At 38.5% G+C, this 14,327-nt stretch overlaps 1 protein-coding gene across 1 annotated transcript in view; it reads left to right on the forward strand.

The window, feature by feature from the left end:
• Positions 1-335: 335 nt before the first annotated feature.
• Slc30a8 (solute carrier family 30 member 8) overlaps positions 336-14,327 on the forward strand; it is a 28,816-nt gene continuing 14,824 nt past the window's right edge. Inside the window, exons 1-3 of the mRNA XM_029565852.1 lie at positions 336-406; positions 4,102-4,301; positions 12,644-12,790. Coding sequence (XP_029421712.1) covers positions 336-406; positions 4,102-4,301; positions 12,644-12,790 — 418 coding nt within the window. The remainder of the gene's footprint in view (positions 407-4,101; positions 4,302-12,643; positions 12,791-14,327) is intronic.

Raw genomic sequence — 14,327 nt, forward strand, 5'->3', positions numbered from 1 at the left:
CCCTTAGAAAGCAAGGTGAAGAGTCTCTTTCTCTCTCTCTCTCTCTCTCTCCCTCCCTTCCTCATCCCCTCTCTCTCTGTATATAATTCAACCTCCAAATCTCCAGGACAGAAAATTCAGTGGGTAAAAGGAGAGGCCAAGTGATCTTCTAAGAAGACTGTAATTTCCACAGACCTACCAGAACACTGACGTAGGAACCTCATTAGCTTAAGTGTAAATATTTGTAAATGTTTTCTTTTTTGTATGAATATAATAATTACAGTTATTTTTTTTGCTTCCAAAACTGGAAAGTGAGTCAAACAACAGCAACAATAACAGCTCTTGTCCTGACCACCATGGAATTTCTTGAAAGAACTTACCTTGTGAATGACAAAGCGACCAAGATGTATGCCTTCACTCTCGACAGGTAACAGACATTTGTGTATGCACTTTCATTTTCTGTGTCTTGAGATTCACTAAGACAACATCTCTTATTACTTTTCAATACTACACTTCTGCGTTGCAAAGTGGGGGCATTTTGTAGTTTCTTCAAAGAGGGTGACTGATCTGTGTGATTCACAGCCTGAAAAATGTCATAATCTCCATAGATGGTTTGATTCCTTAAACATTATAAGTGTGTGAAGGAAACATTTGTTAAGATATTTTTCTTCTGGAGACAATCTAATGTGTTTACTTTTCCTTTCCTCAATTATTTCAGTCCTTTAGTTTCTTTTAATGTATCCCACAGTGTCCTGTGTCATATACTCATTGATTTTCATTTGTTTAACAATTATTGATGGAACACACTGAATTAAGTGCTGCATATACAATGGAAAAGAAAATATTCCTGATCCTAGGAATCTGTCTGTTGAAACTAAGAGGCAAATATGAATACGGATAGAAAAGAAGTGATCACAAAATAGCACAATAATATAGGCTGCGGACATTTAATGAGAGCACATTGAGAGAAGCTAGGCCTTACCTGGGCTTCAGAATGAGAGAAAGTGTTTACAAAAGTGATAAGCTAAGGATTGGAAAATGAAATAGAATCACAATAGAGTTAGAGAAATTCTATATAGAAAGTAGGTTTAGGGAGGGTGGAATGCAACTCAATGGTAGAGTGCTTGACTAGCATGCACAAGACCTTGAGTTCAACTCCAAGCACTGAGGGAAGAAACCCTAAGTCAGAAAGTAGGTGAGGTCAGTTTTTCAAACTGATGCAAAATAAAGATAGGGATATGTAAAAAATGGTATATACAAGGACAGGACAGATTGATCCAAGTGGGGAGTTAAGAGCCACAGACTCAGTATATATAAGTTGATGAATGAAAATCTGAAATAAATTCTTACTGAGAGCAGAATTTAAGAGAATATTTACTCATTAAAGAATATGTCTTTTTTATTTTGTAGGACCAAATTAATTATCTAAAAACAATGATATTGATAACATCAAATCATTTTGATTTTTCCTAAAGGGTGTTTATAATTTTGTTTTACAAATTCATATAATACAAGATGGACATCTATTATCATATACTAGAATTATTTTCTTAGAATATAATATGAGATGTGAGTTATTGATCATTTGAATCTCTACAATTGGATAAGAAAGAAGGAATGTGCTTATGAGTTGGGGCAAAAGTGACTTCATCCAGGTACATTTCTAGAGCAGGGTCTATTTTGTAAAGCCCCATATATGAGTCTAGTGGTTTTATCTACTTATAGTTTTCTGGGAAACTAGGAAAAAATCAGACAGTTACTCAGAGGTAATCATGAAAGTTAAGACTCCAGATAGAGTCCTGCAAAACTGACAGCATTTAAGCCAATTTAAAGATAAATCAAATAAAACAAAATGTATTCAATCTTAGAAGAATAAGCAAAAATGGAGAAAGAAACAAATTATTGCAGAAACTCAAGAAGAAATAGAAAATCCAAGTTCACCTATGGTAAGTGAAAGGATTAAAGGATCAACATGCAAAAAGCAAATGCAGAGAGAAAGGGAGAGAGAGAGGGGGAGAGAGAGAGAGAGGGAGGGAGGGAGGGAGGGAGGAAGGAAAGAAAGAAGGAAGAAAGGGAAGCCTAGATTTCTTCTCTGATGACTTCTACCAAATGTAACACCACATTAATATCTACTCTTCGTAAAATGTTCTAAAAATAGCAGTGACCCCTTCCCAGCTTATTCCATAAATCCACTACTATGATGATGACAAAAAGTGTCACAATAAAATAAAATAAAATTAAGATTATTGTTTCTAATGGATATTGATGCACAAAGCCTCAAAAACAACTAGCAAACAGAGTCATATATATACATATATGTATATATATCAAGTTATAATTTTCAAATGCTTATCTCAGTAGTACAAGTTTGATTTAATACCTAGATTGATTTAACAGTCTAGAAGCTAGAGAGCAAGAGTTCAAACACACGGGCTTGGGGAAGACATTTCAAACCATGGCAGGCTCCTCCTTCACCTGTGTATAAAAACCACCAATAGCCTGATAAACTCCTATAACCATGCCAGTGCCAAGAGGAAAACCAGCCTGAGGCTAAACACAGCTGGGAAGAACAGAGAAAAGGATCTGGAGCCCCATTCAAACAGTACTTGAAGCCTGGTTTCCTTTAGGTGTTTTCAGTTGCAGAATCAGTAATTCTCAGGTATTGATTTTTTCCAACCCGATCTTTGCTTTCTATATTTATAACTCCAACTTTTCTAGCCAATATGGAGCCTAGTTGTATAAAAATGTATATTTGTGTATTATAAAACTAAACAGTAAGTATTGTCACTCTGAGGTATGGTTGCCAGTGCTTTCTCTTTATTAAAATATTTTGTTATTGCCTGCATGTGGGTAAGTGCACCCATGTCATGCAATCCCCATGGAGATCAGAAGAGGGCGTCGGATTCCATGGAACCGAAGTTACAGATAGTTGTTGGTCACCATGTGGATGCTGGGAATTGAACTTGGGTCCTCTACAAGAGGAGTCAGTGCTCTCATCTCACTAGCCTCAACCAGTGCTTTTTCATTGCATTGTGCTCTTTTGTATTTCTAGATTATTCTATAATGAATATGTATTTTTTTTCAGAAAAATTTGAATATGATGATGATTAAAGTGATTATAATACTTATCAGCTTAATAAAAAACACCAGACTTTTAATTTCAGGGGGTGACAAGTCAATGAAATAAGCCCACATGTAGAAGCTAATTTACTTTTTTAACATTCACAGCTAAAAATGCAAAGTTCTTAATTCCAAGAACCTCATTAATGTTTTCAAATAAGCTTATTGAATTTACAAAAAATCTTATTAGTTCAAGATCCATGGGCAATGTCATCTGCACCAATAAAAACTGATTTTAGGTGCACTGATACCAAGACAGCAGGCTGAGAGGTGGTGAAGAACAGTGAGTTTTAAATTGCTTCCCTGCCATTTCCTGCCTGTTTAACCTCAGAAAAGCACATTACCTTTCTGAACCTTATTTATTGCAGCCAAGAAACTGTACAGCTGGGTTAAATTTTATCCACAATGTCTCAATCTATGATCCCATCAAAGTCCCTAGATTAAGCTTCATGCTTGAATGGGATTGATAGTCACTGTTTGTTTTGGGAATCACAAGTAGGATTCAACTTTCATCATGTTGACTATTTGGTAGAGATTTCTGAAAATGGGTGACAAGTTTTCATGAAGGTCCCTATGGACTCAGCATGAACGAGTCTTGTGACCTGCTGATGAGGTTGAGGGGTATTTTCTATACCATACATTGTCTCCTGACTATCATCATCATCATCATCATCATCATCATCATCACTTTGTAGCATAGTATCTAGACTCTTTTCCGCATGAAATAACTAAGAAAGACTTGCGTTAAAGTCAATCTACTTCTTTCCTATTACCTGTTGTCTCTTAATCATGCATTTGTATTGACTGGATGAGCATGGCTCAATGAAGAAGAGCTTTTTGTTAGTTTCAAGTTCAGAGGGAAATGCAAGGAGAGCTCTGAATTATAACCTCTTAGCTAATTACCAAATGTCCTAATAGCAGCACTAAGAATGGGTAGGACTTCCAGGGAGGTATTTGTTTACAACCATGTTCACTTTTTGCTCCTGTCAAACTCATCCACAGCATGGAACTTGGACAGACACCTGTGAATAAAGATCAGTGTCCTGGGGACAGGCCAGAAGAGCTGGAGGCAGGAGTCATCTATCACTGCCACAGCAACTCCAAGGCCACAGAGAACAGGGAGAGCGAGCAAGTGCATGCCAAGTGGAAACTCTGTGCTGCTTCAGCAATATGCTTCATTTTCATGGTGGGAGAGGCGGTGGGTGAGTATTGCCCCGAGAAAACTCTGATTAAACCAGCAGACAGACAAAACCCTGCATCGTCATAGGAAGAGCACCTAGGTTGTCCTTTAAAAGTAAGATTTAATATTTTCTGTATGTATAGAATAACAGTAGGCACAGAATAGGCAAATTGGAAAGTAGAAGAAAACATAAAATTCATTATTTTGTCCCATTCAAATGATAACCTCCAAACACATAATGAAATACTCTCTATAATACATTTTCTATGCATAGCTCAGAAGTTTTTTTCTTTTCTTTTCTTTTCCATAATTGGGAGTATGCTGAATGCTTTTGACTATGCTATCAAATACTGTTTAAAATGCCTGAACAGAATTCTATAATATGCTCTATTGTAATTTACATAAACAGTTTGCTATTGTTAGAAATTTAGTGAGATTTTTCTTGGTCTGGCCAATGCTACAATGAAAAAAATCTTAATAAAATTCTGCCTGCCTTTCTAGGTAATCCCTTCAAAGGGATGCCTAAAGTTGGAAATAATTGGTGGAAGGATATAAATATTTTTCTTCTTCAATCGTTCTGTCAAACTGCTATCCAGTAACTTGAAATGATTCATTTGTAGAACAGCTCTTCATCAAAATGATTCTTCCTCCAAATCATTATTAGCCTGTATTTTAATCTAAAAATCTTTGCTGGGGCAGGAAGGATGGATGGTTCAGTGGGTAAGAGCACTTGCTGCTCTTCCAGAGGACCTGAATTCAGTTCCCAGCTCCCATGTTGGGTGGCTCACAACTACCTGTAACTCCAGCTCCATTGGGTCTGACACCCTCTTCTGGTTTCTGTAGGCACTTGCATGCACATATGCATAAACACACAGACACATGCACATAAATAAAAATAAATAAAAATCTTTTTGATGGATAGACGAGTGTTCTAATAGTCATTACTTTAATTATTAGAATATTTTTGCATGCTTGTTAGTCAAAGGTATTTCCTTCTGTTATGCATCTCCTCCTTTATTGTCTTCCTAGTTTGGAACGTTGTAATTTTGTTAGTTTCTAGAAGCTCTTTACATATTAGGATGCTAGGCTTTTGCTATATTATTTATAAATAATTTCCTATTTTCTTTGTTGCTTTTTAATTTGTTTGATTTTGAGATGTTTTAAGCTTCCCATATGCAATTTAAGTTTTTTTTCTTTTTTCTTTCTTTTCTTTTCTTTTTTTTTTTTTGTCTTTTTGAAACAAGGTCTTCCAGCTGCCAGCTGGCCTGGAAGATACTATGTAGACCATGTTGGACTCATTCTCACAGAGCTCTTCCTGCCTTTGCCTCCCAAGTGCTGGGATTAAAGGTGGCTGCTACCACATCCAGCTCAATTTAAGTTCTAAATATAGATAATTATAAAAATTTTCATTTTGAGCTTTTTAAATGACTCTTTTAGTGTGACAGTAATCTCTATCCACTGAGATGATAAATGCTTTTAATGTAGTTTATTAAATTTTTGTGTTTAATTTTTACATCAATGTAAAATTTTGTATTTTGCATGTTGTAAAGATTGAACATTCCTTTTCTAGATAGCAAATAAGGTTTTAAGCATCATTTATGGCATAATTATTTTTTCATTGATATTTGATATATTTTATCATTTGTCAAACTTTAGTAACAAAGTATACTCCTAAAGTTGTTTGTGCATTGATTTGAATTTCTATTCTCTGAAGGTGTCATAGCTAATACGGATTTATGTGTTACAATATCTGTTTCCTCCTCTTTATTTAGCAGAAAAAAATGTAAAGCCTAATCATTTTTTTTAATTAAACATGAGACTCTGTTTCTGTTCTTTTCTCCTCTAACCTAATTCTGATTTTTATTGATATGTAAGATACTGTGAAAATATACGTATTTATTAGTAATTGAAATGTAGCTGTACTATTCTCTTTTGGTGTTGCTTTTCTAAGATTTTTGAATCACAATTGCACATGCTAATATGGAAAGCTTAGTTTCTATAATTTCCTTTGAATAAAGAAACAGCTCTGTAATTATCTCTTTCTTTTTAAACATTCTGGGTGTCTGACTTTAGAGATATTTTTGTAGATAAATATTTCAGCTTCTTCATACACGGATATGTTAAAAATTTCTACTTTAGTGCTTCTTGGCCATCTATGTATCTAACTTTTTGAATTTTTGTGATTTCATCTAATATATTTTGATCATATTTAGAACTGCTTCTCTATCTGCACCTCCCTTACTACCCCCATCCAATTTCATGTCATATGTATTATATATATATGTATGTATGTATGTATGTATGTATGTAGATAGATAATAGAACCCTATAAAGTCAAATTCATGTTCCCAAATGCTCTTCCCTATGGCCCCCTCCATGGAAGCCTGAAGCTATCAAGAGTCACACTCTTAAATGAAACTGACTCTCCCCCTCCCAGCAGCCTTCCCAACCCCTACCTAAGGAATTATTGATAATATATATTTTTCTAAAACTGCTGATGTAATGGAAATTTTCAAATTTATTATCATGCAGTGGAAGATGATAGCCTCCCATTTGAGTTTCCTTTGTTTGAAAGCTTTAGCATACAATGTTGTCTCATTGTTCTTACAATATAAAAAAGAATATGGTAAAGTTATCTGATAAATAGAATCAATGTTTCTGTCACTGTTACCTCCCACACTGTTACCAATATCTCAATGGCTTCTTTTTCCATCTCATACCCAGGAGGACGGCTAAATGAATAAAAGAGAGGACCGGAGGGAAATACACTACGTCCAGCTCCTTGTGGCACTCTGCTTTCTAGTTGCCGGAATAAGCTAATTTCTTCTAGCTGTGGGATCTTCTCATGTTTAGACTTTTGCAGCTTTTGAAAAACCAAATAAGAGCTTAGATCTGTTCAGTGCAAGACAACTGTATCATTGGTAGACAGAATCCCGATAAAAATTTACAAAAAAAATCAAATATGTAACTTTTTTGAGTTAAGAGACTTGAAAGTTTGATGGAGTTGGAAAATAATTTGCTTTAGGCAATAGGCAGGCCCAACCTAGAAAATCATCTTAGATTGTAAAAGTCTACCTGGATTATACAAACACACACACACATTCCCCACACATAGATAGAAGTACATATGGATCAATAATAAGTACATACATATGTACAAACATATGCTTATGCATATATGCCTGCATAGATAGATAGATCATGTATTCTACAAACAGAAAAGTTTGCTTCATTCTTTTCAATTAGAATGTCTTTTATTTTTTGCCTTGCTTGTTTGCTTTAGTTAGGCCCATAGAACTATTCCAAACAGAAGTGGCAAGAGTGGGTCCCTTGTTTTTGTTCCTTGTCTCAGGAGAAAGACTCTCACTCTTACCCATGTGTAGCACACAGCTGTGAGCTTGTCACACATGGTCTCTATTCTGCTGATGTGCAATCCTTATCCTCCTAATTTGCTATTGGCCTTTTACTTTAAAATGTCTTGTTGGGGGCAGGCCTGGGAAGCTGTTCTCCTGGAATCCTCCTTTTCATGTTGCTCCTGTGAATGAGGATGTGTGAACTCTAACCTGACTCTTAGGGTCAGAAGGGTTGTCAGAAAAGGAATGTAGTGGAAACTGACTGGCACTTGTGGATTTTGAGATATATTGATATTAAGCTAGTTTTTCTAAAACTTTGCTCTTATCATGCTACTTGACTTCAAGGCTCTTCAGCTTCTTCCCTTTCCGTGGTACTGTGGTTCATATTTTCCCATCATGGATAACATAGGGCATGTTTTTGATATTTTCTCTCCTGTTACATCCTTGCATGACTATTTTGTCCTAACCCAAAAGAGATAATCCATTTGCTGAAAAATAAGCATTGTACTTTAGAGTTCCAGTTCCCTCTGTGGCTATGAAAGTCCTCTCCATTCTCCATTCTCATCGAAGTCCTAACCGTCATTCAAGACTCCAATCTACACCTCACATACTCCGCCAAATCAGAGAAAAAATCTGTTATTCTCAAGACTACTTACTAGATTCTGGGAGATCTTTATGAAGGATATAGGATTTGAACAAGGCCTTCAAGGATGGATAGTTGAGATGTAGCCCAGCAAGAGACGAGAAAGGTTTTCTGATGGCAGGGACTGGAAAAACTATCTCATTATCTATTTCTGTGTTCTGGGAGATGGTAAGTATTGGACTTGACTTCAGTGATCTCTACTGGGTATGTCTGAAGCAGGACATGGAATAATATCATTAGAGATGACATACAACGAGAACTTCCTGATCAGCATGCTCTCCCATTCTCTCCTCTGGTTGCAGGCCTGGTCCTACTGGTCTGTGGCCCTCATGCTCACAGGCAGGGTTGAGTGAGTCTCCAACTCTTTGTATTAGGAGGCTGAATAAAAGCTTTCTCTCTTTCCTGTAAAAAATTAAGCTGCAATGATATAGTCCTGTGTCTTCCAGATCCCTATCTGTATCCTGTCTGTCTTCAATAGGTTAATAAAGACCAACGGCTGGAGATGGGGCAGAGCCCCAGTAACATCTTTTGCCCCTTAGAAGTAGGGCACACTTGATCAATCCTCCCAGATTTGTTATCATTCATACGAGCCAATAACATAATATTTCTGTTGTTTAAGCTAATTTAGGTTAAGCATTTATGACTTAGACCTGAAGAGCCTACATAAAGCAGGTTTTACAGAAGGTATAGCCATAATGGTAGTTGGAGAGTCAAGGAGTGGGAAAGATGATATGACTAGAGCTGGAGCAGGCAGAGGAAGACACATAATTGAGAGTGAGAAACTTTTCTCTTACTAGAAGATGTGCCTGGGTGGTGTGATAGCAACAGTTTGATTAACTATTGTACTCCTTTTGTTTCATAGATAGGGTGTTTCAGTGACTTAGATCACAAATATTTTTTGAGGTTCCGTCTGTTAAAAAACGAAAAACATGACCATGAAAACTGTGACATATTTTAAATCTTCATAAATAATAAATTGAGGTTTTGACACATCATAGCAAATGGTACAGGACAATATAATGCCATCCTTAAGATATGAATTAATAGCATGTGATGCTTTGGCCCAGTAGCAGATATAAGACCAGTGTTGGGTGAATGGTTATTTTCTCAGCACCACCAACGTACTTCTTCTTCCTAGGAAAATCCCGTGGGAATTTAACACCAACTGTTTAAATCTGATGTGGCTTGTGACTAGGAGATCCAAGCCTAACTTTTTCTATCGTCACTTCCCATCATGGGCCTACGTGGTCTGTATCCAGGGCTGAGACCTTTCTCTGCTTCTGCTGCCTTGATATAGGTACATTCGCCATATACCTTACCATATCCAGAAATACAACTCCCATTGCCTGCTTTGTGCCTTGCATAATTTCCTTTGTTCATTACTGTTGTGGTTTTTTTAAATAAAAATTTGTTGTGTGTGTGTGTGTGTTTGTGTATGTATGTGTATGTGTCTGTGACGTGTGTATAAGTGCCTGTGGAAGCCAGAAGAGATGTGGGATCCCTTGGAGCTGGAGTTGCAGACAGATGTGAGCCACCTGATATGGGTCCTGGGAAGTAGACTCAGGACCTCTGGAGGAGCAATGAGTGCTCTTAATCATAGAGCCATCTCTCCAGCTCCAATGTATTTTTGTTTTGTTTTGTTTTTTACCTAGCACACAAATTACTAGGTTTCATATGTAATTTTGAAATAAAATTTGTTTTCGTTGGCTGTCCTCTGCTCTCCTCTTTGTCTACCACTGGGACCCTTCTACCCCCATACTTCCTTTCCCTTTCATGTCTCATGGGTCCTGATGCCCTCTTTCCATTCCACAACACCCATTTTACTCCCTCTCTTGGCCTTCTTTCTGGTTTCATAGCCTATACACACAGTCATATCCATGTATACCTACATATGAACATTATATAGACATATATAAACATTAGGATCCACATAGGAGAGAGATCATATGATATTTGTCTTTCCGAGTCTGGGCCATATCACTTCATATAATTGTTTCCAGATCCGTGTTGGTGGCACACGCCTTTAATCTCAGCACTCGAGAGGCAGGGGCAGGAGGATCTCTGTGAGTTCAAGGCCAGCCTGGTCTACACAGTGAGTTCCAGGACAGCTGGGGCTACAGGGAAACCCTGTCTCAAAAAGACCAAAAATTTATTTTTATTTGTTTCATGTGTATGAGCATTAATGCCTGCAAGTATGTAAGCGCACCTGTGTTGTACAGTGCCCGCGAAGAACAGAAGAGGGCTTTGGAGTCCCTGGAATTGGAGTTGTGGATGGTTGCTAGCTGTCATGTGGGACTTCTATAAGAACAGCCACTGAGCCATCTCTCCAGCCCTCAGATCCTTGTTTTTAAACCATCAGCTTCTGGTCCCTCCCAATCACTATGCAGCTGGCAAAGATCTCTCTCAAACACAAATCTGAACATGTCCCTGTCTTGGTTGAAAATCCTAAGTAGATCCCCTTAGCCCATAGGATAACTTTCAGTTTCCTTGGTTTGACATAGGATGTCCCTGCAAGTGTCCTTAACCCACCTTTCAACCTCATTTCCCATAATCCTTGTATACGCTGCATCTCATATTTTTCTGGAAAGGTACCACACTCTTTCATTTCTCTTTTTATGTGTTCTTTTCTGTTCATGAAAAACCCTTGTTTTCTTGTTAAATCTTAGCACCTTCTTCTTTGAAAACGTCCCCAATGCCCCCAGTGCTCTCTGATTCCAGCCCATTGGCAAGTCTTCAGTGCAGTGAGTGAAGAGAGGGAGGTCAATTTTTACCTTTGTGTACCTTGCCCATGCTACCATGCACAGCAAGGGCTCAATAAATACTAGCTAGATGGTTGAATGAAATGTCAATAATACCCCATGTTTTCAGATGCAAAAGCAAGTGCAGCCATATGCTGCCTCTTGAAAACCATTTTCTCTATAGCATTCAGCAGTGCCCACAGTTTTCTGGATAGTTCTTATTACCAGCTCTGATGGGTACAAAATGATTCTGTAGTCCTAGGTCTCCACATTAACATGATTCTTCTAAAGCAAGCCCCTTTTCCTTCTTAGTTACCTTCCTGACCCAGCTGAGTCTATAAGAGAATTCCTCTAAGACTTCCTTTCCTTGGCTTAGCTGGCAATTCTAGCCTAGGGAGAGTCTGCATCACTCGCCGCTGAAATTACAGCCTGCTGCTTATCTGCATGTAGTTATTCTCCAGGCAAGAAATAATACATTATTAACACAGCTTTATTATCAGGACCAAGTTTGGCAGCTAGAGCAACATTAGAGGATAATTGGAAGGACAGCTGATTTGTTAGCAAAATGTTGCCTTTTGGCTAATGAATCATTCTGATTTTTGTACTGACAGCTCAGTAACAAGCTTGAAGACTACTTTGCTTCAGACCATTAAACTTTGACAAACCCGTTATTAACTACAGCTTGAGCCATCGGTCTGTGGGGACTACTGCAATTATGAACCATCTTTGTAATTTTTTTAATCATTAGGGGAGACAAGGTATGCCTGATGATGGAGGGGCTGATGGCTGACAATCTCTGTTGCTTTGAAGCACACAGGCAATAAACAGCTGTGGGAAGGGCTAATCAGTCAGGACAAGGTCTTCACTGGGAAGAGGTAGTGAGAGCAATAAAGTTACTGCTCTCAGACAACAATCCCTGCTTGAGAAGAAAAGGACACAGTTTTTCTTTAATTTCTATTCTAGAGGCCTGGGACGGGTCTTTTCAGAGGATAAATAGAAAGAAGAAGACAGAGTACAGCAAATGCTAAGCAAAGTGAGGTGGGGTTCAGGTGGCTGTGGGGTTCTATTCCTGTGCTTTATCAGATTGTTTTCGCCCTCAGCATGCCCACAGGAAGGCGTCTCTGCTTCTCCTTTCTGCTCCCCACTGCTTATAACAGGGTTTCCCAATGCAGATAGGTAGTGTAATTCAGAAGCTCAAAAGAAAGCAGTAAGGACTATGCTAAAATTACAACTAGATAACAAGTCTGGGGACCAGATTGCAACACCTGCTTTCCAGCAGAACTTCAAGTTCTCAGCTTGGGTTATGGGACCTTCTGGAACTAGCTGACACCTCTACTGCCTTATGTACTCACAGCCCCATTTCCAAGGCCTCCTGCCCAGCCTAATTGAGATGTTCTGTGTGTGCCTCATACTTCCCAATATCTGTGTTTTTACAGCCCCAGAAATGGCCTTTACCTTGACATTCATTTTTGTATGTTAAAATCTTACTTACTTTTTGGTTCTTTTTCAAAGTGGTTTGCCATCTCAAGTTGTGTGCATCTGAGGCATTATTCATCAACTATGATTATATGTATATGTTTCTAATTGCCTTCTGGGCCTTTAAGCCATTGTGAAATTGTGCATCCTGCAGGTGGACATGTTGCTGGGAGTCTTGCTATCATCACTGATGCTGCTCATCTCTTAATTGACCTGACCAGTTTCCTGCTCAGTCTCTTTTCCTTGTGGTTATCATCAAGGCCCCCCTCCAAGAGGCTCACATTTGGGTGGCACCGAGCAGGTACAGTTCTTTGAGCAATCATGAACAAGCACTGGTGCAGATTCAGACCAAGGTTAAAGTGAAAGGCGAAGAGCAAAGCCTTGTTCAAAAATTCCCTCAGGGCATAAGTCTGGTGGGCAGGATAAAATAAGCATGTGTATGGGAATGTGTGCTTTCAATACTAGTTCAGCTGACAGCCATGTTAGTGGTACTATTTCCTCTCCTGTGGGACAAGAGGCATACATATATCACATTAGCAGTCACCCTACATCCAGGGTCCTGTGGTAACAGCTAAGAAATGATTCACTGTTACCCTGAATCCTTGGAAGAGAAGATGAAGGGAAAGCGTCTGCCATGTTACAAACTAGAGCCCAACAGAGCCCAGAAGAGGGTTGATGGACTTCTCACTGGGAAGTGTGTGCTTTCTTTGTCACATACAGCATTTAGTCATGTTTATGGTTTCAATATTCCCTTTGAATCATGTTGGAATTCAATTGCTGCTAGGATGGTATTAAGATGTGGGACTTTTAAGAGATGAATAGGCCATGAAAGCTGTATTGTCAGTAGAGTAATGCTGCTACTGTGGGAGAGGGGTCCTGATAGGGTGATTTTGGCATGTAGCACAATTTCTTCCCCTTGTCTTATACACACTTCCTTGCTTTTCCATCATGCTATGGTATGAAATGGAAATTTTTGCTACTTGCTGGCACCTTGATCCTGAACTTCCCAGGCTCCAGAAATGTGAAATATACATTTCTTTTGGTTATAAACTGCCGAAGACTATAGTGTTTTATTAGAGCAGTAGAAAATACCCTAAGACAGTTGTTCAGTGAATGGACTGTGTTGGCTGAATACTTGCTCAATTAATCATCAGCAACAGTAAACTGGAAGGGGTGGAAGATGGTAAGAAAGAAGAGGAGGAGGTAAAGTTTTGACTTCCCTTCCCTTTCTTGGAACTGTTTCTTTCACAGAATAACTGCTTCATCTTATCTAGGAAGTGGCCCAAACCATGAGATGAGTTCAGTCTCTGGGAATGCTCACTGGCTCATTTTTACAACATCCCTAACTCACCCCTCACAGTGCAAGTGTACTTCACCTGTTATTCATCTGTCAGTCAGAGGAGTTTTGCTTGAATGTTTCATGCCAGTCTTGGGAACCCATAGTCACAGTTTGGTGTTTCTATAGTGGCTGAGAGCTTAATGTAAAAGAGGTACCCATAGATTAATGCATCTCTCAAATCTCAGCAGAAAAGCTTCCTTATACAGCAGATGGTGATTAACATGGAGAACCACAACCGGCCAGTGTGCAGAAAATAAGAGGCTGCAGAGTGCTCATCCCTGAATAGGATACCCATATCAAACTTCTGCCTCCCAAGGCTCAGGGATCATTGTGGAAGAGGGGGTTGGAAAGATTGTAAGAGCCAGAAGAGGTTTCCAGACAGCTGGTCAGTTACTCATATGAATTCACAGCAATAGTGACAATGTGGGCAAGTCCCAACTAAGCTCAAGTCAGACAAAATTCCAACCTAGATTTGGGGAAGAAACCCCAACCCTATCTA

The sequence above is a fragment of the Nannospalax galili genome, unplaced genomic scaffold (genome assembly GCF_000622305.1).
Source record: "Nannospalax galili isolate Female #2095 unplaced genomic scaffold, S.galili_v1.0 scaffold17, whole genome shotgun sequence".
In the NCBI taxonomy this organism is placed as follows: Eukaryota; Metazoa; Chordata; class Mammalia; order Rodentia; family Spalacidae; genus Nannospalax; species Nannospalax galili.